The 22721-nt window shown below is 55.1% G+C and overlaps 1 protein-coding gene across 1 annotated transcript; it reads left to right on the top strand.

Annotated features, from left to right (window-relative positions):
* Nucleotides 1-4760: 4760 nt before the first annotated feature.
* Nucleotides 4761-22478, top strand: LOC131096258 (receptor-type tyrosine-protein phosphatase kappa-like). The gene is given in 29 exon segments (XM_058044575.1): nt 4761-4779; nt 4907-5101; nt 5681-5893; nt 6335-6580; nt 7440-7679; nt 9927-10217; nt 10680-10777; nt 11237-11432; nt 11565-11676; nt 11796-12030; nt 12264-12303; nt 12839-12944; nt 13129-13196; nt 13453-13631; nt 13770-13857; nt 14441-14511; nt 14907-14943; nt 15673-15770; nt 15948-16064; nt 17140-17297; nt 17375-17510; nt 18777-18926; nt 19097-19196; nt 19695-19774; nt 20193-20327; nt 20760-20885; nt 21325-21482; nt 21764-21899; nt 22404-22478. Coding segments are annotated over 29 exon segments (3903 nt in total).
* Nucleotides 22479-22721: the final 243 nt, after the last annotated feature.

The raw sequence follows: 22721 nt of genomic DNA, 5'->3' as shown, positions 1-22721 counted from the left end.
GTGTAATGAGCGTGAGGACAGAGGTGCATCCTGACTGCACCCAGCGGCCAGAGATTGGTTTCTTCCAATGAGCCTCGGGTGATAATCACATGCATGACAGGCTTGGACTTATTGGAGATGTGAGGCCGAGCTGGATTGTAATCAACAACATTCTTGAGACGAAAGCAGGCATGGACTGAAAGTGTGTTCTCTTCCCCATTTTGCAGGGAAGCAGAGCTTTCTAGGCTTTACCCTCAAACAATCATCAGAAATGCCACAAGGAGGGACTCTGAGCAGCAGCAGCTGCCTGGATGCAGATGGTGTCAGTGCTGTGACAGGGGGTTCAGCTCCTCTGCAGCAGTAGGAATGTGGGCAGGAGGCAGGCCCTGGAGGGGCTGTGATGTTTGGGCACTGCTGGCAGGGTGCTCTGTGTGCACAGGGTGAATAGGCTTTGGCAGTCCCTCAGGCTGCCCTGCTGATGTACACTGCCCCTCTGTAAGGCCAGCAAGCTTTTTTTGCCATACCCACCCCTCTGTCACACACTGTTAACTTCCAGGATAATTCTGAGGCTGGCGCATTCCCCTGTAGTGGTACTCTGTGTACCACTGGACTCTTTGAGTATGGGAATGAGCTGTGGGCTCTGCCTGCCTTTTCTGATCTCTCCCACCCTGCCCCTCATGGGCTCTGCTCAGCATGGTCCATGCCCAGCTTGTAGGTGGGATCTGTGTCAGCCTCTGTCTGCCCCCGAGCACAACAGGGGCACATCTGGCAGGTCCAAGGGCACAGGGGAGCCTGGGAGGAATTTAAAAAGTGGGGCCAAATGATCACCTCCCTTCCCAAATTCAGAGAGATGCTGTAAGACCCATGTTTTGTTCTCAGTGCCTTACAGTGCAACTGGAAAAACAGTGGTTTTCTCTGTGGAAACAGTGGTTGCTTTTCTTAGCTCCCCTCAGCAAGCACATGACATCAAACACAGCTCAGAGAGCTTGGGAAGGAAAGGATGAGTTGCAGAGAACAGGAATCCCCCTGGTGCTTGCAAGGGGCCCTGTGGGCAGAGAAGAAGGAAGGAGGGAGCACGAGGGTTTGCCTGCAGGGCTGCTCTCCTGTGTAGTCTTTGTGTCTGAAGAGCAGACACACTGCTGGCACACTTGTGGTCTTTGCAGAAGCACACATTTCACCTACCCATGCCTACCCTTGCCTGAGGCTGTGCTGGAATCCATGCAGTATCCCAGCAGTATCCCACATTCCAGCTCAGCAGACACTGACAGGAACACTGAGGAAGCCCTGGATCAAGTTTGCACATCTGTGAAGGCCTTTTCATCTGAAACAAAGACAACAGAGAAGAGGCTGATACTCCTGCAAGGGATTAAGTCTGATAAGTGCCTAGTCTAAGAGAAATTACTGGCTGGAGCCCTGGTGAAGATGGACACCTAGTCAGAAATATCTGGCTGTTATGCCAGCTCAGTGCCACTTCACTCCCACTTCCAGCCCAGGGGTCTTACACAGCACCTATTTTCTTGTGCCCATGACCAAGGAAAAGTAACCTGAGTTGCAGGGGTAAAAGAAGGGGCTGGCAGAATGAAGACCATCCTGATATAAGAAAAGACCAGGCTTGAGACCAGCTGAGGCACCTGAAGGTGCACTAATCCATGGGACCTGATCAATTGCATGTGTGGGTCCTGAGGGTGGAGGAAGTAACAAACACTGTATCTATCATAGCTGAGAAGTTGTTGCCAGCAACTTCCAGTAAAGTTCCCACTGACTGTAAAAGGAGAAGCACAACCCCCTTTTTAAAAAGGGGAAATGAGGGAGACCCAGGGAACTACAGGCCAGTCGGTCTCCATTTGGCGCTGGGCAAGATGGGCTGAGCAGCTCCTGTTGGAAATTATTCTGAGGCACATGGAAATTATTTGTGATGGCTTCAAAAGATAAAATAATATCTGAGTCATTTGTTGCCCGTTTATGGAGGAGTGACAGCATTTGTGAATAAGGGGGGAGTGACTGACATCATCCACCTGAACTTGTGCAAGGCATTTGACACTGTCCTGTGTGACATCCTTGTCTCCAAACCGGGAATGTATGGATCTGATGGATGACCACTCCATGGGGGAGGTGCTGCAGTCAGTATTTTGATATCCACTGGCACAGGATGCCCAGTGAAGCTTGCATGCCCCATCCCTGAAAGTTCCAGTTCCCATTCCAGGCCAGACTGTGGATGGCTTTGGACAACCTAATGTAGTGCGTGACAGGAAGGCTGGAACTAAGTGATCTTCCTTGGGAACCTTCCAGCACAAGCCCTTCTTTGCTTTTATGAAAAACTGAATGAGTCCTAAGTGCCTGTAAACAATACTTAGCATAACACTAAATATGCCTCATTTCAGTTGTGCAGAAGTAGCACCTTTTAGTAAAAGGAACAGTTACAAACTTTAAACAAAGACTAGCTCTGATTTTTGCTACAGTAAGTCTGCTTTACATTGCACTTCTAAAGCAGCAAACATGAGGTGTGGCTTTTTCACCTTAACCCCAACCCCTGCAAGGAAGCCTGGCAAGTGTAGAGAGATTAATTTGCAGTTATTTCAGCAGGGAGAGCTTTGCTCTATGAAAAGACTCAGGGAGAGCTGCAAGCAAGGCAGAGCTCTCTTGTGCAGCTGCAATCACCCTTGCCAGCAGAGCATCCCTGTTTGTGGAAAGATGCTGTCCCAGATACCTCTTGAAATCTGCATCTGTGTCAGCAGAGTGCCTGCAAAGGAGAATTTCTCCTTTCCTCCTGGTTTCCTGCCAAGCAGCTTGGCATGTGTGGTGCTGCCAGTGGGCTTTGAGTGCTGTGGGAGCTCTCACGGCTACCAGGAGGTGTAGAACAGTTACAAAAGGAAAAATGCTGAGGCCCCCTCACACAGAAGTCAAGAGTGGGGCCATGTGGGAGAGGCCAGACATGCTCGTGAGCATTCACAACCCCCTCAGCTCCCAAGGCAGAGTTTCCACTCTCCACTGCAGAGTTTCCATCCCCTCAAACCGTTTCTTACTTCAGGCCAGGACTCACATGACTCTTTTCAAGCAACTTTATTCACATTGCTGTGGTACCTCTAGGATCAAAGAATACCCATCAGTGAATAGCCTTCATTCAGGCCTTCTTCTACAATTCAGGGCCCTGAAATGCAAATTAAAACATGGGAAATACTTTGAAGAGAAGCTGTCACTTGACTGAAGTACTTGATGCTCAATTTGCCAGTCTGGGGCTATCTGGGGCTATTTTTTTCCACTTATTTGTCAGGGGTTTTATCCTGTCTGAGGAGGTGCAGCTAGTGTGGTCTCCTACTGCATGAGGTCTGCAGAGCACTCCTGCTTTCCTGGGGAGTCCTGGCGTGCGGCGAGGTGTGGCCTTTAAGGTCAAGTGTCCGGCCAGCAGGAGGGCAACCAACACCCAGCTGCAAATCCAGGAGCACCCCTTGGCGTGTGGTGGCCTTGTGCTGTGCTCCCTGTGGACGGGCCCGCTGCTATCGAGACGAGAAAGAGGGAGCTGGACACTCGATGGGGACAATCGGGTTTTTTGAGGAACCCCAGATGCCAGCCAGGGAGTGTCCAACCACAAGGGGAGTAACAAGGTTATAAAGGGAGGAGGTGTCTCAGGGAGGGGTTTACACAGAACCAATAAGGGAAGACAAGGGAGTGAACCTAACATAATAGACATCAGGGAGAACCCAATCGATACAAAGTAAAGGAGGGGCCCCGGGACCACAGCCAATCACAACCCCCATAGGGGAGAAGATTCTAGCAAACTGGGAGGAGTGGGGGTGATTGACTGGGCCAGGGGAGGAGACAAAAGCATACATATAAGGGAGTTAGGGGGAGGAGGAATTACATACCAAGGAGGACTGACAACTACAGTGGCGGGAGTTACTAGGGCAACAGAATGAATGATAACTCAATGGTGGGAAAAGTGGAGGAGGACAGAACCATTACATAACATGGGAGAACAAATACAGAAAATGGGGGAGCAATTAAGTAAATTAACAAAACACACTACAACACTGCTGCCACTTGGGTGTTGTAGGAAGCAGTGCAAACGCTCTGTGCCTGCCTGACTGCACCCTGGTAACACTGGACAAAGTTTGGACTGCTACAGCTAAATTTGTATGGTGGGGGAACACTGACAGAGAGTTACAATTGTTCTGTGAAAAGTGGGGCCTGGTCAGAGGGCAGAGACCCAAATGCAGATCCATGCAGAGAGGCAGCAGCAATCCTGTCTACAATTTAATGAAAATTAATATGAAATTTACTTCAATCAATTACCCAATCTTCATGATGCAAAACACAACCAAACATGCAGCTGGTGAGATACCCACATGCTCTAAGCCCCTTTAGCCCAATCAGATGAGGGGGTGTCACTTGTCTTGGTGAGGATGGCAGGGATATGGGATGGGAGGCAGCTGCTGCTAGGAGCCAGCAGATAATTGTGAGAGGGACAGAGCAGAGGAAATAACAAGTGTAACATCCAGAACAAAAGCCAAGTGGCAACTCAAGTGGGATTTTGCAGCAAACAAGTGTGCCTGTGGGTGTCAGCAGATCATGTCCAGCAGAATGACAGAAATGATGATGAGTGGTGCCAGCAGAGTCTGGTGCACTCCCACAGCCCCTGGATTTGTGGGAGAGAGCAGCATCCCCCAGGGCTGCTGGACCCCTCTAGCTGGGGTGTCTCCTCAGCAGCAGGTGGGCAGGATAACCCTGTGGATAACCCTCCTGCACTGCCCTGAGGGTGTGGGGAGGGATAAAGCACCTGGGGGATGGGGCTCATCCTGGGAGGTGCCATCTCTGCCACCTCTCTGAAGAGAGAGGGATTGGCACCCCTCCGGATGGAACTCCCTCATCCTCATGGATGCTGCTGGAGCCCAGTGACCCTCAGGCTCTGCCTCCTGGCCTTTCCACACAGGAAAATGTAAAATTCCCTCCGACTGGGACCACAAACTGCGGTTTACTCCGAGGAGGAGAGACTATGCCTTGAATGAAGTGGTGCAGGTCAGCTGTGCTGGGAGGATTCCTGAGAAGTTTGTGCCATCTGTCCCACTGATTCAGTGCATTTCCAGAGGGGCCCAGCCCCTGTGGAATGAGACTCCCACCTGCAATGGTAAGCACAGCCCTGCACCACCCTGACCCAGGGCCCTGAGCTGGTGGCAGACCCTCTGTGACCTGGTGGTGCAGATGACAGTGCAGGAATGGCAGACCTGGATACCTTTGGCTTTCCCCATGTCCTGGCACTGACAAGGCTCCTCTTGCCTCAGCACCTTGCTGTAGGCACCTGCTGGGCTCTGTGCTCCTGGGAGGGGTTCAAAGGCAGGAACAAGGCTCCCTGCACCGGGGGCTACTGTAAACCCTGTAAAGCCTTCAAACAATGAGTGGCTGTATGGCCAAGGTGGTGGGACGGGATGGAACACTGTGTGAAGACTGGGAAGGAATTCAGTCCCTGTCCAGCTTTTCCCAAATGGAGCCTGAGTTGGGAAGCCTGCAAGACTGTAGTAGGCATGGATGGGACTGCTCTTGGGGTGGTCTGCTGCCACCAATAACTCTGTCCTAGGCTGCAAGTGAGGGATCAAGCAAGCAGTTGAATCTGGTAACCAAAGGAAATGAGCCCTGTCCAAGTCAGAGCAAGAAATATTCCAGCAGACCACTTCCCATTCTGCTTACATGATCTCCTTCTCCTCTCCAGAGCGATGCCAGCAGCCCCAGTGGGACTCACAGCTCCAGTTCAGGCCAAACCAGAGATTTTACACGGTCGGTGAAGAGGTGACACTGAGCTGCTTTGAGAATGACGCTCCTCCCCTTGCTGTGATCAGCTGTGCAAACTGGAGGAATGTTTGGCAGGTGTTGGACATTTCAGGAAAATGGCACAGGTTGCCTCTGAAACTGAGCTGCACCACGGGTAAGTTGGGAAGCAGTAGGTCTCCCCTGCTATGTGCACCTGTCAGTGTAGAGGGGAGCTGGACATGGTGCCATGTATGTGGGACACCTTGGGCAAGCTCAGAGTCAGGTCGCAGTTGGGAGCAGAATCCAAGGTGGAGAGGGTTAGAAGCATTCAGTGTGGGACAGGTTTTCTCTATCCCTGCATCTCCCAGTCTATTCCTGAGTTGTGCATCACAGGGAAGTCAGAAAGGATCCTGCCCTCAGTTTTCACCTCTCTCCCAGGGTCCCGTATCACCTCCTTGCCCAGGCACATGATCTTCTTCTGCTCTTGGGGTACCTTGGGTTTCCTCATGGTGTGGAATGCAGACATTAACTACAGTTCATCATGGAAAAGCCTCTGTCCCTCTCCTGCCTGAGCATTCCCTTGCTGAGAAGGACTCTCACACTTTCTTCCTGACAGCAAAATGCCCTAAACCTGAGTGGGATGCAAGACTTCAGTTTTTGGAGAATGAAACTGGAAACCCACAGAACAGAGAAGAACTGACCCTGACCTGTCCCAAAGGCCTCGAGCCCTCCTTCCCCGAGGTCAAATGTGCAAAGGAATTTCAACGAGTGATTTCTGGAAAACCAGAATATGTGGATGCCTGGTGGGGCAGGAGCAGCACAGGTGCCTGGACACGCATTGAGGGGGATGTCCTGTGCATGGGTAAGTGAGGCTGCAGCAGCTCTCCCGTGTCTCCCCTCTGCCCTCACCCTCCCTGGGGCTCTGTTGCCTGAGCAAACTACTGAAGAGGACAATGCAGCCAGGAGACAACAGAGCAGGCAGAACCAGCTGGGCAAGCTGAAATCTCCTGCAGTGGTTCCTGAGCAGGCCAAGGCTGGGGCTCCCAGCTGGGTGCCCAGGCCAGGGGCAGGATCCAAGGCTGCCAGCCAGGTGCCCATGGAGGTTCCAGTATCTTTGCTGTGCCTCCAGGTGCCACCCTGGAATGCACAGGTCTGCTTGCTCCCCTGCTGGCCCATGGATGAGGGACCTGGGGGACACCTCCTGCACCTGCAGGGGTTGGAGCAGAGCGGAATGAAGGGAGCCCTGATGATGCAGGGCTGGCTCAGCCCTTGGCACTGGGACTGGAGGCTGTATGGGATGGACCTGGGGGAGGAGCAATGCCATCCATCAGGGAATGGAGATGCAGAGCTGTCCCTGGCAGAGAAAAAGCTGTGTCCAGTGGGGGTATGGCAGTACATGGCAGTGCTCAGGAGAGAGGCACAGGGAGATACAGGATGGGAATGTCCCTGCTTTGGGCTGTAGGAGGTTGTAAGGAGTGTCCAGAGAGACAAGTGGGTGGATAGGGGCATAGTGATGAATGAGTGATTCTTCATGCTTTACAAGCTCAATGACAGTCCTTCCCAACAAGGCTTGCTCTCAGGTGACATCCCAGCAGAGGGATGTGTCACCTTCCCTCTCCCTTCATTGACTGGAGGGGTTCCTGGGGATTTCTCTCCCACCACTCACCCCTACCCATCCCATCACCTCCACCCCATCTAACACCCACTTTCACCTCTGACAGGAGGGTGTAAAAGGCCCCAGTGGGACTCCAGACTCCAACTGGCACCAGACCAGGTGAATTATAAGAAGAATGAAGAAGTGATGCTGAGCTGCCCTCAAGGTTTCCAGCCACTCTTCACTGAAATCCAATGTCAGACTAAATTCCAGGATGATTATGGGACATTTGGATATGAAGAATTTTGGCTTGGAAGAGACTCCGCAGGTGCCTGGGTCCACATTGATTCCAGTGTGGAGTGCATCGGTAAGGGAGGGACCTGGAGCAGGATAATCCTTTGCAGGAGGAGATCCTGAGAACATCTCTGAGGGGGAACAGCGTGGGAAGGTCAGGGTTTTTCCTTGGACACAGCACTGTGAGGATGGAGGCTGTGGAAGCAGCTCCTGCTTCCAGACCATGAGGAAATGTCTCCTGTTGTGCTCTCCCATGGCACCAAAGGATGGCTGCAGCCACGCAGCTCAGAGGGTTTCAGGCAGGCAGGATCCCTTTGCTGCTCCCTGTGAGCTGGGATTTAGGCCAGCTGGGGACACATCCTGGCTTCCCTCTCTTCTCCCCAAGGTGTCCTGATGTTTGACTGAACACGAGCGGTTGTGCCACTGGAGAAATTCACCCAAAGGTTCACATTCAGTTTCCCAGGGCACCATGACCCCAAACTCCTCCTGCTCCCCTTTCAGAGGGCTGCAGTGACCACCTCCAGTCTCTCCTTTCCATCCAAACAAGGACAAAGCTGCTGGTTGTGGTGCTCAGCTGGGCATCTCTGCTCTTCTGCCATCAGCGCTGTTTGACAGCAAAGCCTCTGCACAAGGGGCTTGGCACAGCATTTCCCTTTGTGCCAAAGTCGGTCTGCACCTTGTGAGATCCCACGTGTGCCCCTTTGGGAGAAGGCAGATTGTATTTTAAACCCCTTCAGGCCTCACAAACCTTCTTGCAGAGGCTTGAAGGGCAAGGGCTCCTTCCAGAAGCCAGCATCCTTCTCTGTAGCAATCATTGCCACAAAGCCTCCCCGTTCAACCCTGGACAAACTGCTGGCACCAGCTGCTCAGCTCCTGCCCACTGAGCCTGGGGCATGGTGAATTTGGTGAGGAGGTGATGAGAAGAAGGAAGGGTTGTGTCACAGAAAGGGGCAGGGGCATTGTTAAAGCAGGGGACGTGAATGCAGAAGGCACTGCTCAGCCCTGTCCCCCTGCCCAGTGGTGTGGGGCAGGAGGAGAGCAGCCAAGGCACCGAGGGAGTGAGAACAGGAGCCCCCGAGGGTAACAGGGGCGTGGCTGATCCCTGTGGCAGGGATGAGCCCTGGATGAAGGCCCCTGCATGCCAGCAGCAGCGGTGGTGCCATGGCCCAGCAAGGGCCCCCTGGGCTGGGCCGGGTGACAGCCTGGATGAGAGGCTGGAGGGAGTCCCCTGGTGCAGGGGGGATTGTGCTGGGAATGTCCCTGCTCCGGGCTTTGGAGGAGGGAATATGGTGCCCATGGACACAAGTGGGAATGGGGCAGGTTCATGGATGAGTGATCCTTCACAATTTCCATGCATCAGGAAAGCTCCTTCCCAACAAGGCTTGCCCTCAAGTGACATCCCTGCAGATGGATGTGCCACCTTCCCTCTCCCTTCATTGACTGGAGGGGTTCCTGGGGATTTCTCACCCACCACTCACCCATACCCATCCCATCACCTCCACCCCATCTAACACCCACTTTCACCTCTGACAGGAGGGTGCAAAAGGCCCCAGTGGGACTCCAGACTCCAACTGGCACCAGACCTGGAGAATTATAAGAAGAATGAGGAAGTGATGCTGAGCTGCCCTCAAGGTTTCCAGCCACTCTTCACTGAAATCCAATGTCAGACTGAATTCCAGGATGATTATGGGACATTTGGATATGAAGAATTTTGGCTTGGAAGAGACTCCGCAGGTGCCTGGGTCCACATTGATTCCAGTGTGGAGTGCATCGGTAAGGGAGGGACCTGGAGCAGGATAATCCTTTGCAGGGGGAGATCCTGAGAACATCTCTGAGGGGGAACAGCGTGGGAAGGTCAGGGTTTTTCCTTGGGCACAGCACTGTGAGGATGGAGGCTGTGGAAGCAGCTCCTGCTTCCAGACCATGAGGAAATGTCTCCTGTTGTGCTCTCCCTTGGCACCAAAGGATGGCTGCAGCCACGCAGCTCAGAGGGTTTCAGGCAGGCAGGATCCCTTTGCTGCTCCCTGTGAGCTGGGATTTAGCCCAGCTGGGGACACATCCTGGCTTCCCTCTCTTCTCCCCAAGGTGTCCTGATGTTTGACTGAACACAAGCGGTTGTGCCACTGGAGAAATTCACCCAAAGGTTCACATTCAGTTTCCCAGGGCACCATGACCCCAAACTCCTCCTGCTCCCCTTTCAGAGGGCTGCAGTGAACACCTCCAGTCTCTCCTGATGAGCAAAGTTGTCTGACTGCAGCATCCTTGCATGGCTGGGCTGAGAAGGGAATAAAGTGACCTTCTGGCAATCTTTCCTTCACAGAAGTGCTCCAGGTTGACCATGAGACCTTTGAGATTTCCAGCACCAGCATCAAACTGAAATGGACCTGCAGTTTCCCTGATGCCTGCCAGGGCATGAGGGCCATGTGCCGTCTGGCAGCGCCTTCCTCCCCTCCTTGTGAGGCTGAGGAGGTGGATGCAGAGCATATGTTACATGGCCAGGAGGGAACATTCACCTGCTCCCCTTTGCAGCCCTTCACTGAGTACAGTGTCACCATCGACTTGCCTCCCAACACAACCCTGTTCTCATGGTTCTTCACAACACAGGAATCAGGTAAGTGCACAGAAATATCAGAGACAAGGAACAGTCCAGAGCTGTGCCACAGGGAGGACAGATAAGGAACAGTCCAGAGCTGTGCCACAGGGAGGACAGATAAGGAACAGTCCAGAGCTGTGCCACAGGGAGGACAGATGTTCCCCTCACCCTTCAGCTCAGCCTGATCATATTCTCTGTGCAGGGATGTGCCTGGGATCAGAGCTGCTTGGGTCCTGTGCAGAGCCCTCTGGGGAAGGGGCTGGGAGAGCCCTGAGCAGGGCACAGCCCCTTCTCATTGTCCCACTCCGCCTCACACTGTTGTGCTTCCCACTGCTGCAGCACACACAGCCTTTGCAGGGGACAAACCCCTTACAGGGAGTCCCTTTGCAGCCTGTCCCTTGGCCGGGAGCTGCTGCAGCCTCCTGTGGCCTGAGCCCCTGCCCATGGCCCTGTGTGTGACCCCATGGTCTGTGCTTGCAGTGCCGGACAAACCGGAGCAGCTGTGGCTGGATCCCGACAGGGGCTCTCTCAGGTGGAGCGCGCCGCCCTCCTGCAACGGGGAGATCATCGGATACCAGGTACCCAGGGAGCAGGGCAGACCCTCACCTCCCAGCCTGGAGCTCTGTGCAGGCACACTGGCAACTGTGGGAAAGGGATAGCCATGAAGAAATACAGGAAGATTGAGACGCTCAAGGCTCCTCTTATGGAGCACATCATCACCACAATGCCTGTGATATTGCAAGGCCTGTCCTCGGGCTCAGTACATATATCTACAGCCTTTCAAACTGCAGCCTTCCTTTTCAGAGGCCCAGCCCTTTGCTCGCAGAGGTTGCTGCTCACACATCCTCAGGGTTGGCTCCAAATTCCTCCTCTCCTCTCCTCTGTTTTGAGCTCTGCTCATGGGGCTGAGGCTCCCACCCGTTCCTCTCCAGAGCCTTGCCCAGGCACAGGGAAGGGCAGGCACAGGGAAGGGCAGGGGCACCTTCCCAGCGGGCAGCCGGGAGCTGCTGCGTCCCAGCTGCGTCTCCTGTCCGCAGCTGAACATCACAGCCAGGAACGCAGGGGACAGCAGCGTGCTGGAGACCGAGCGGCTGCGCCTCGATGGCTCCGTCACCGAGCACCGGCTGCCGGGGCACAGCCCTGGCAGCAGCTACGCCGTGATGCTCCAGGGGCTGACGGCTGCTGGAGCCGGGGCCGCGCTGACGAGGGAGTTTCACAGCAACAGCAGCTCCGGTGAGCTTTGCTGTGGGGCCGGGCCGGGAGCCCGGGCACTGCCCAGCCCTGCTCGCCGGCCTGCGCTGCCCGAGGCCGTCGCTGCTGCTCGCCCGGCCCTGCCGACGCTCATTCCCCGCTGTTGCCCTGCAGACACCCCGCACCCCCAGGCCATCAGCTGCCGCGGCGCCCGCGACATCGCCCCCTCGCAAGGCACGGCCGTGCTCCCCCTGAGCCCCATCGCCCCCGGCTCTGAGGCCGCCAGGTGAGCGCAGCCCCGCGGCTCCGCAGCCCCGCCGGGGCTCTCCCCACGCCGGCGCTGGCCTGCAGCCGCCTCCCTTCCCGTGGCCCCCGTGCCCGCTGCCACTGCCTTTGGGCCCGCAGGGAGCACCAGCTGATCGTGGCCGCCACGCACAACGCCTCGCTGATCGAGAGCATCTGCTCGGAGCAGGCACAGCTCTCCAATGCCAGCGCCTACCAGGCCGCTCTGCTCAACCTCAGCGCCGCCACGGACTTCGTGCTGGGCGACGGCAGCCGCGGGCAGGGCATGGACAACGCTGCCCTCAGCCCGGGCCGGGACTACACGGCCCTGCTGCGCCTCGTCCGCCGCGGGCCGCAGGTACCCTCGGGGGGCTCTTGCTCCCTGCGCCTGCTGCCGCCCGGGGCTGGGCCCCTCGCTGCCTCTGGGCTGCCTCTGGGCTCACGCTCCCGTCCCGTGCCCCGGCACCGTGCTGTCCCTGGGCTCCCGGGCCACAGCCACCTCCCTCGGTGGCCCTGCCTGGGGACCTTGGCCTCCAGCTAGGCCAGTGCTGCAGGACTGGCCTGAGCTCTCCCTCCTGTCTCCTCCAACAGGCAGAGAAGTTCACCTGTGTCTGCTACAGCTTCTCTCTTGGTAAGTGTCTCCTTGCTCCTGCTGCCCAAGCCTCCCTCCTGCCTGCTCCCTTTTGCCAGCCTGGCAGCTTCCCTGGATACAAGCCGGCCCAGGGCAGATGTAGTGGAATATTGCCATACTTTGGTCTTCATAGAAGTTCTCTGTATTTTGAGGGTATCTATGGTAGATGGGCTTTGGACATCCTCAGGACTCTTGGATAGGTGGGGGCCTAGTGGCCACTGGCGATTGCACATTATCTCTGCCATCACCACAGGTTTAGTCTTAGTCCCAGTAATCCTCCTCTGGTGTATTTGCAACCCCTCCAAGTAGATACCTCACTTGGCAGTGTTTGGGGCCTTCAGGGACTCATGTTCCACAATTGGGGGTATCACACCTTGGAAACATGTGCTTCTTCTGCCCCACCTCAGCTTTTCTCTAATGCAAAGCCTTGGGTGGAAGACAAGGGAAGTTGCTTTTCTCTTCATGTCCCTGTGGGATGTCCCAATGCTTGGTTTAGGCTGTGCAGGAGCCTGAGCCTGGCCTGTGCTGCTTGCAGGGCAGGAGCCACCGTCTCTGCTGGATAGCAAGCCTGTGGTTGTGGCAGTAGCACTAATTGTTTCATTCCTGGCACTGGGGATTTTGCTGCTTTTTGTCATCTTCAGGTCAGTATGTGGCTCACCTCTCCTGCCCTCTGTGAGGTATTCACCGGCTCCACTTGGACACTCCCTGCAGTGGCATGGAGTGTCCAAGTGGAGCCTGAGATGAGGCAGGGTGGTGAGATGGGTAACAGCTTCAGCTCTGTATCTCTCTTCTGCTGGTCTGTGCACCTGCCTTGCTGTTTTGCAGGTTAAAGCACAACAGTTCAAGACGGTTGGAGAACAGCAGCACTATACCCCTGAGAGGATGTCAGAAAGGTGCAGTATGAGCAAGCGCCCTGTGTGCCTTGTCTGGACAGGCTGTCTGTTAAAAACACAGGCAGGATGATTGCAGGTTCCACAAGTTCATTGCAGGAACAGGGTGGTCAGAGCTGGCTGGCACAGGGAAAGGGACTCCTCCCAGGAGAAGGGACCTGTGTGGGGAGGGACAGTATAAGATTTGAGAAGTTCTGGCTGCTGCAATGCCATCTCAGTCTCAGCTGCAGAGTTCCAGAACTGGCCAGTTTAGCACTAGTTGGGTGCTGAAGTCCTGTCCTTGTGGTCTCTGCAGATGTACGCAAGCCAAACACACAGATCCCAGTGGAGGAATTGCTGGAGGCTCTGAAGATGTTTAAGAGGGAAGAAATAGAGGCAGAACAGACAGATGATGAATCAGTCAACAGGCATGGTGCTGGGCTTCTTAGAGAATATCAGGTCTGGTTTAGCTTTGCTTTCCCACCTGGCTGCACTCCCCACTCCTCATTCCTCCCCTGGATGTGTGATGCAATCAGCTGTGGCCACAGCCCCAGAATATATCCCAGTGCTGAGTGGGCTTGTTTTCTTCCTCTGCAGCAATTGTCCTCCACTTTGTTGCACCCCTGCAATGCCGGCAAGGAGCTCTGTAATCAAAACAAGAACCGCTACAAGAGCATCATCCCATGTAAGCAGAGCTCTCCAGGGACTGGCTCAGGCTCTTGGGGCTGGCTGGGGTAGCACAGGATGCTGGGCTGGTGTAGGTGCCCCTCCACCACTTCAGAAACACTGAGCTACTCATCTCATCCTCCATGGCCACTGAAACTCAGAGACATTTCTGGCCCCACTCTTTTATATCCTGTTGGAGTATCCTCGTTCTGCCCTTCAAATCTCCCTGCAAACTTAATCAAACATTGTATTCCTGTTCCTGATGGTAGTCAGTGCTGAACACTGTCATGTACCATCCAGAGGCAGGTATTTGTGGGAAAGTAGAAGGAGTGACCTAATTTCTTCCAACCTTTAAAGCTCCTCTGGGCCACACACGGTGTGTACATTTGGCCATTTCATAATCTTCCTTAACACTCAATTGCACTTCCTGCTGTGCCATGTTACCCTTTGTCTCATCAGCTGTTCTTTAACCCTGAACATGTCCTGAGGCCTTGGGTGCTGCTGGAGAGGCAACAGACAGTAATTAATAAATTACGCCTTCCCCCTTAATCAGTCTCTTTGTTGCTGCCCTAAAGCATTAGCCCATCTCCCTTCTCTTTCAGATGATCACTGCCGTGTGGTGCTGCAGCCCTCTGACACCGGGAATGGCTACATCAATGCCAGCTATGTGGATGTAGGTAGTGAGGAGTTGTTACTCTGAGAAGGGTAGGAAAGGTGCCTGGCAGGAGGACAGTCCTGCTCACATGGGGGGCCCTGAGGTCTGGCACTTTTTGCCCTTAAGCTGGCGGGTCTTGGGATGTTGCTTCCACTGAATCCTCTCTGAGCTGCCTGGAGTACTCTGGGTTTGTGTGTAGTTCTCACCTCAAACAAAAAGGGACCCATCTGAGGGGACAGGAACTGAGATGCAGCCCCTGGGTACCCACTGTCTGTGCTGGCCAGGAAAGGTGCTGTGGGACACACTGTGCTGAGAGTTCTGGGCTTTGGTGCCTGGGGGATGGATCCTTTATTTCATTCCCTGTTAAACATTTAACTCATGTGATCAGAGCTGTTTGAATCTCTCCCCTGCAGACCTACCGAAGTCCACGCTTCTTCATTGCAGCTCAAGGTAGGTGCTCCCAAACCTCATCCTCAGGAGATGCCATTCACTACCCTGAGCAATCTGGGAAATGGGGAGCTGGGATAGCAGCCAGGGAGCTGTGAATGGCTCACTTCAAGTCCCTGTGTCTCCAGGGTCTCTGTTGTTCAGTTCTCTCTGAACAGTTGTTACAGGTGCTAGAGGGCATGGAAGGTCTCAGTGATAGCTTGGCAGCAACTGGAGCTGGTATCTGCACTGCCCAGTATGAGGACATGGTCCTTCCACTGACAAGCCTAGTTTGTTCCCTTTGGAGCTGGCATGACAGGAACAATCCTGCAAGTGCCTGGCATGTCTGCACCCAGTGCACTCGGATACAGTCTCTTCCCAGTAGTGCAAAGCCTGGATGTGTTTGTCAGCTCTGTGCAGCATGCAATGAGGAAGTCTTGGTTTCCTGCAGAGCTGCAGAAATGCTCCTTGGAAAATAGGGCCCCAAATGTGGGAGCAGCTGACAGTCATCTCAAGGGTCTGCAAGCAGGAGCCCCCAAAGCAGCAGTGAATCCCTGACATGGGCTCATCTTCCCTCCCTTCTCCTTGTCCAAATTTCTAACATGGTGATGAAGCTGATGTGGCCAGCACCCCTTTCAGGTGCTGATGTCCCCTGGCTGTACCTCTGTGTCTAGGCAGAGGAAAGCCTGGGAATGTCCAAAAATGTGCCCATGGTTGGGACACTTGCATAGGGCTCTCCTCTTCCTTCCCAAGGCCCCTTGGCTGGGACAGTGGTGGATTTCTGGCACATGGTCTGGCAGGAGAAGACCTCAGTCATTGTGATGCTGACGGGCTTAGTGGAACAGAACAAGGTAGAGAAAACCTCTCAGCCGATGAAACCTCTCAGCTTGGGCATTGCCAGAGCGCAGGCTTCCACACCTGCTGTGCTCCCAGTGCTGCTGTCAGCGGGGACAGGGCGCAGCACTACACCCCTGCAATGCTCTTCTTATGAGTTTTCCTGTGCTCAGAGATCGCACTGGTGTTGACAGATCAAGTGTGAGCAGTATTGGCCAGAGGAGGAGCAGATCTACGGAGACTTCACCGTGACACTCAACAACACCTGGACCACAACAGGCCTTGTCAAACGCATCTTCTGCCTGCAGAAGGTAAGCCTGGCATGGAGCTGAGGTGGGAATGCAGGATGTGTTTGGATTCCAGCAGCTGGTGGGAGCTGTCAGACATGGACCCTGTGGGGAGCCTGGTCTCCAGCACAAAAAGGTGCAGTGTCAGCAGGTTGCTATAAATGGAATCCATGCCAGGCCATCAGTCCCAGGTTTCGGTGCCAGGCAAAGGCAGTCAGTCAGCTCCAGTGGTCACCCCAGAGCAGTCTGGACTGACGTTGCACATGGGAATATTGTAGATTCCTTTTGGCTTGGGTGAGGTGACTACAAAGGGTATAAAAGCAGATAAAGGCTATGGAATGGAATCTCTGCACATCCAGGATGATGGGACAGGTGCCTGCCTGTCACCTGAATCAATCTGCAGAAGGTCCACACTGAAGCTCCTTGGTGACTTACAGCACTAAACCTGGACACATAGTTTATGGTTTAAGATAACCCACATAAGGTCATTTGTCAAGATGTGTGCTCCTGCGGAAGTTACACCTCAGCTAAAAGGCAGAAAATGAAGAAATTGCAGTTATGCATATTTCTGTCCTTTCTTGTCTTGCCCATAGCAACATGCAGCTGAAATGTAAAGCTCCAAGAGCACCCGATGGTAAGATGTAGCATTAGTTCATGGCAAGTGAATGTGATGTTTAGGGAAAATCACAATGGCTGGTACCAAGTGACTACATTCACATCAGTGTAGTAACAGCCTTAGGGTACATCTTTTCTGGGCAAGCCAGGGCTTTTTGATGACTCTGGAAATACCCTAAGCTGTGATTGGTATCATTCCCCTCTGGGGCACAAGCTGCTTTTCCTGCTTTGCGTTCACTGCTCACGGTGAAGCAGAGGACAAAATGAATCGTGTGGCTGTGGGATGGGTGAATCTGCCCTGTAGTGTCTGAGGAGCTGTAGTGGAGCAGTGCTTATGGTGTGGTGCTGGAGGGAGCCCTCTGTGCTGGTGCCCCTCTCAAGTGGTTTCCTCCACTGCTGCCTCCTTGTTGGCAGGCAGTCACTCGACACGAGTTTCCTGGTCGCTTGCAGCTCCCTGTTGCCAGCTGTGTCTCCCTTTCTGCAGGCAGGCTGTGCTCTGCCAAGAGCAGTGGAGCAGTTTCACTACCTGCTGTGGCCGGACCACGGGGTGCCCAGAAACCCGTCGCAGCTGCTGTGCTTGGTGGAGGTGGTGAACAAGAGGGTGCTGGAAGCGCCTGCAGGCCCCGTGCTGGTGCACTGCAGGTACCGCGCCGGGGCTCTCTGGGTGCCGGGGCACGGCCAGCGGGGGCAGCGCTGACCGCGCTGCTCCGTGTCCTCAGCGCCGGCATCGGGCGCACAGGCACCTTCATCGCCCTGGACTTCCTCTTGAAGATGGGCAAGGCGGAGGGCAAGGTGGATGTGTTCCGCTGTGTGCAGCAGCTGCGGGAGCAGCGGGTCAGCATGGTGCAGACCAAGGTGAGGAATTTGCTCCCTGCACACCTCGGGCTGCAGATCCAATGCCCACCTGTGGGAGTCGACACAGGCGAGTGGCCAGAACAGCCACAAAACCATGGCTAAAATGCCAAGAGTGAATTTATTTCATTACCTCCCTAGTTGGAGGATGCCAGGAGGTAACACATAAGTGGGAACACCAGCACCATCGGGCCCAGTCCATCCTGGGGGACAGTGGGGCTGCTCTTTTCACCCATTTAACAAAGGCCCGTGCACCTGTAGTTTACGAGCTGGGCTGTGATCTCCAATGTGTCTTTATGATCTCTGGTCTTTGATGTGTCCCAAAACAGGGAGCTCAGCCATGTTCATGGCAATGAGCTCCAGGTCTCTGTAAACACCAACATTCCCTCTGTATGTATTGTACTCCACAAAGCAGAGAGAGGTTAAACAGCAGTAGGCTGTTTGTATACAATATATAGGATTTCTCATACTGTCATTTTCCACACCTTGGTATACTCCCAGCTGTAAGGCCACTTGAGACAATCCACCATGCTCCTTCTGAATGAAAAACCATTGTGCTGCTTTTAACCCTTTGCTGTCAACACCACCCTTCCCTGAGATGAGGCATGCAAAGCCACATTAGCCATGCTGCTCCTGATCTAGCCACAGGGACTAGGGCTACCTCGTGATGGACACTGAAGGATCTTTTCTCAGTGCTGTGTCCAAAGCTAGTTGGAATCTTAATTTCCCTGAGACTCTCTGAGGTATCAGCAGCATTTGTAGGTATCAGTCACCCTGACACAGAAGGGCTGTCCTGTAGGCAAGGATGATGAACAAGAGTCCACCTGTGCCTCCAGCTTTCAGGATGGCTGCCCTCCTGGCAGCTCCTGGGCAGCAGTGTCCTGGCCTAGGCACTATATCCTCATGATCTGCTTAGTGCTGGGCTCCTTCAGAGAAAACCGGCTTGGGCTGGACCAAGCAGCCTCTTGTACAAGGTCTAACTAGTGTGCAGGTTTTCTGGGCTGCCTTCCCCAGAGCAGGGGTGTGGTCCGAGAGGGAGCACTAAACCTGAGGAAGATGATCTTGTCTGGGTTGCTGGAGTTGCTGGCAGTGTCCCAAAGCAGGGATGCCTGCAATGAGAAGTGTCTGGCCTCAGGGATCTGCAGCAGGAAGGAGAAGGATGAAGCTGGCTCACTTGTAGCACAGTTTGAGCACAGCTGGTGATCTGGAGCTCCAGGGTTCCTCCTGGACTGGCTCCAGACCGTGCAGCTGAGGCGTGTCCTCCCGCAGGAGCAGTACAGCTTCCTGTACGAGGCGCTGCTGGAAGGTTTGCTCTGCGGCAGCACCGGGGTGCCTGTGGAGAGCATCGCCAGCCGCGTGCGCTCCCTGCGGGACCATGAGACCTCAGGCTGCAACAGCGCCCTGGAGAAGGAGTTCAAGGTACCACCAGGGGACGGTGCACTGGTGCTGTGGAGGCTCATCTGTGATGCCAGCCCTCTCCTGCTCCCCTCCCCAGCAGTGGGATGGAGGTGGGGGATCATTTCTCTGCAGTGGCCCAAGAAGGTGAGTTGCTGACAGGCAGGACTGACATGGGTGAATCATCTCTACAGGCCGTGCAGAGATTTTCTGAGTTGTTCCAGCTGCTGCCATGCAGAGAAGCAGAGAAACCCAGAAACCAAGCCAAGAACCGCAAGCCAGGGATCTTGCCAGGTAACACTGGCAAGGCCGGGCAGCCTCTTGCTCTAAAGCCAGAGCCTGGCAGCAGCATGGGGGGAATGATGCTTTCCTGCTGCTTCCCTCCCTGGCACATGACACTGACAGGTTGGGCTCAGGGTCCAGTTGTTGTATTCTGCTTAGGAGATAATAAATACAGATTAGGCTGACTCCTTCTGAGCCTGTTGGAGGTACATGAGGTACACCTGGGATAAATATGTCCTTGGTCTACACTTTCCCAGTGGAGAAGCTCAGATGAGGCACAATGAGGAGGGCGGATCTGCTGTGCCCCCAGACACAGGGTTTTGGGCACCCCTCATCAGGGTGCCCTGAGCTGTCACAGCTGTGGGTGTGGTGGTGCCTGTCCGTTCAATCCTCTCCGACCCATGCTGCAGGGAGCTCTGTTGGCTGTGCTTGTTGCAGGGAAAGCCCCCTGCCTGTGTGTAGGGAGGGAGCGATCCATCATTTCCCTCTCTGTGTTCCTTGCCTCCGCAGCGGACTCCTGCCGGCCCATCCTGATGTCCTCGGTGAACGCAGACGGCTCGCCAGCTTACATCAACGCCGTCTTTGCCAGCGTAAGGCTCCGGCCGCCTTACGCGGGAGCGGGAGCTGCTCGGGGCAGCCGGGCCCCTCCTGCGCAGCCCTGCTCCGGGCCAGGGCAGAGCCCCCGGCCGGGGAGGTGTCCCGGCGCTCGGGCTGCTGCTCGGTGCCTGCCGGCCCTGCTGCCAGGAGATGGCCCCCGCGACCGCCACCGGCGGAGCCTGCCTGCGCAGGCAGCGCAGCAGCGTGTGCCAGCCCGGCCTGCTGCCAGCTGAGCCCGGCTGCGATGAGCTGAGAGGGCAGCGGGGCGCTAACATGAGCTGCTCTGAGCAGGGCTGGGCCGGCCTGGGCCTTCTCCGTCTCCGCTGGGCGGTAGGGAGCCATCCCGCTGCGGGAAGGGCTCTCGGGCATTGTGGGACTCTCCTCACACACACATCGTCGTGTCTTTCGCAGACGTACACCGAGGAGGAGAGAATCATCATCACGCAGCTGCCTTTCCCCACCACGCTGGTGGATTTCTGGGCTCTGGTCTGGGATTACACTTGCACATCAGTAGTTGTGCTGAATGAACTCCAGGAGCTGGACAAGGTCAGCAGCCCAAGCTCTGACAGCTCTCCCCTCTCCTGGTTCCCTGTGGGGCCGAGCAGTGTGATTCCTGCCTTTGCCCCTGCAAGGATCTTAGCATGAGAGCCCAGCTTGCACCAGGACCTACTGCAAGCCTGGGGGCTCCACCTGGCAGAGCCCTCAGGACAGTCCCAGCTCCACAGCAGGGGGCTGTCCTCGGTCTCACTGCAAATGAGCACCCATTGGGTTTTCTTGACCCCTACCCAGGTGTCCAGTGTGATGGAGTGTTATTCTCTGGCTGCAGCACTGGGCTGGTGCCCAGCAGGTGTCTGGCAGAGCCATGTGCATGTGGCCTTTGGGCAAGGGGCTGCTGTGAGCCCCCCATGTGAGGGGCCGAGCTCTGCCCTGTGTGCAGGCGGGGCCATGTGTGATCAGGCCCCTCTCGCCCTCCCCCAGACGTACGTGCAGTTCTGGCCCAGCCAGGGTGAAGATGACTACGGCCGCTTCCATGTGCAGCTGATCTCAGAGGAGCCTGGGGCTGGCTTCACAACCTGGACACTCGTCCTCAGCAACAGGCAGCAGGTGGGCCCTTTGCTCAGAGCTTGCAAACTCCTTTGAGAAGAATCTTTGCACAAGCTGGGAGGAGCAGCTCCCAGAGGTAGAGAGGTAGATCTCAGAGGTGGTTTTGTGTGCATTTCCAACTGGAGGACAGCAACTGTGGTTGGAGTTTGTACATCTCAGTGGTTCATGAAAGGGGAACTATTGCAGGCAGCTGGACACAGGACTGGTGTAGGTCTGAGCTGCACCTGGAGCTCAGCTCTTCTTTTGTGCTCTGTCTGTTGCTCTCAGAGCACTTGGTGAAGAAGAGCAAATTCTGGAGTGGCATGTCCCATTGTGGGGCTGCTCCCTTGATCCAGTGTGTGTGGCTGAGGCAGGTCTGGCATGCACTGTCCCTCCCCTTCCCTCCATGAAGCCGATAGGTCTCTGCTCTGTCCAGCCCCCTGTCTTTCTTCCCCACTAGCCCAAGAAATCTGCAGTGGAAATCCAGTTACACCAACTGACAGACTGGCCCATGCAGAAGCACCTTCCCCCCAACCCTGACACCATCATCAGCCTGCTGGGGAAGGTGGAGACACACCATCGGCAGAGCCAGGATGGACACATCCTTGTCACCTGCTGGTGAGTGATGTCTGCTGGAGGAGCAGCCATGGCACTGAGCTGGAACACAGCTCAGGCTGTGTCAGTGACATTGGGGACAGCTCCATCTGGGGTGGATGTGTGGATATGAATTCAGCTAGGTTGAGGGAGGAAGACTTTCCTGTGGAGGTTGGTTGGATGTGGGATGCATGGCCAAGATGATTCTTGGGGAGAGTGTGTGGGTCTAGGGGGACAGCTCTGAGGCTCAGCCCTGCCACCTGCCATCCCAGAGCAAATGAAGCTCCCCTTGCCCTCCTCCACAGGGACGGAGCCAGCCGGAGTGGGATCTTCTGTGCTGCTGGTTTCCTGTGTGAGCAGATCCAAAGCGAGGGCATGGTGGATGTGTCCCAGGCTGTGAGGATGCTGAAGAGGAGGCGCAGACAGTTCATTAAAAATGTGGTAGGTGCTGACTTCTAACCCACCTGGGATGGCAGCAGCACAGTAAGAGCCAAATCTTGTATTGCCCCAGTAGCTGCCCTGGCCCCTCTTTGCTCAGATCATCCTGATGCCAGGTGCCAGTGAGACCTTTGAAAGCTCCAGTTTCTGCTGCTGGGCACACCCACTCCCTCAGTGTCAGGTTCTGCAGAACTGAGGGGGCACCAATGCATCCTGCATGATGAGTGGCCCCTTTCTGGTCCACCTGGCTGCTTAACACTTGGTGTCATGGTTGTTGGCTCTCCTGCCAAAACCAGCTGGTTCCAGTGCTGGTGTAGCCCATCCTCCAGGTCCTGGAGCACATGCCTGGATTCCTCAGCAAGGATGGTGGATTCCAGCTGGGAGGAGGAGGGTGGAGTGCACCTGTGTGTGGCATGCTCTGTGTCAGGAAGCTGTTGGAGACCAATGCTGGCATGCCACTGCAGGTGTTGGTCCACTGGAGCCTCAAGTGCATCCTTTTATCCACAGGAACAGTATGGGCTCTGCTATGAACTAGCCCTCAGTTATTTGAATTCATTTGAAACCTATGGGAATTTCAAATAGGGGCATGACCACAGCCTGTCTCTGAATGGGACTTTGACTCCCTGGACAGCCCTTCATCAGTACCAGTGGAAGCAAGAGGGAAAAAAAAAGGGATGTGCATGACCCCAAGATGCCTCACTCTCCTGAAAAACCACCCAAAAAGGGTCCTCCATGGCTGGAGAACACAGGCTAGACTGTCTCCAAATTTTGGCCAGGTGTTGAAATGGGAACCTGACTCTGCCCAGCATTTGTGCAGGAACTTAT

Source organism: Melospiza georgiana, chromosome Z, assembly GCF_028018845.1.
Source record: "Melospiza georgiana isolate bMelGeo1 chromosome Z, bMelGeo1.pri, whole genome shotgun sequence".
Taxonomy (NCBI): domain Eukaryota; kingdom Metazoa; phylum Chordata; class Aves; order Passeriformes; family Passerellidae; genus Melospiza; species Melospiza georgiana.
The sequence above is the reverse complement of the archived record's forward strand: the minus strand, read 5'-3'. Positions and strand labels throughout refer to the sequence as shown.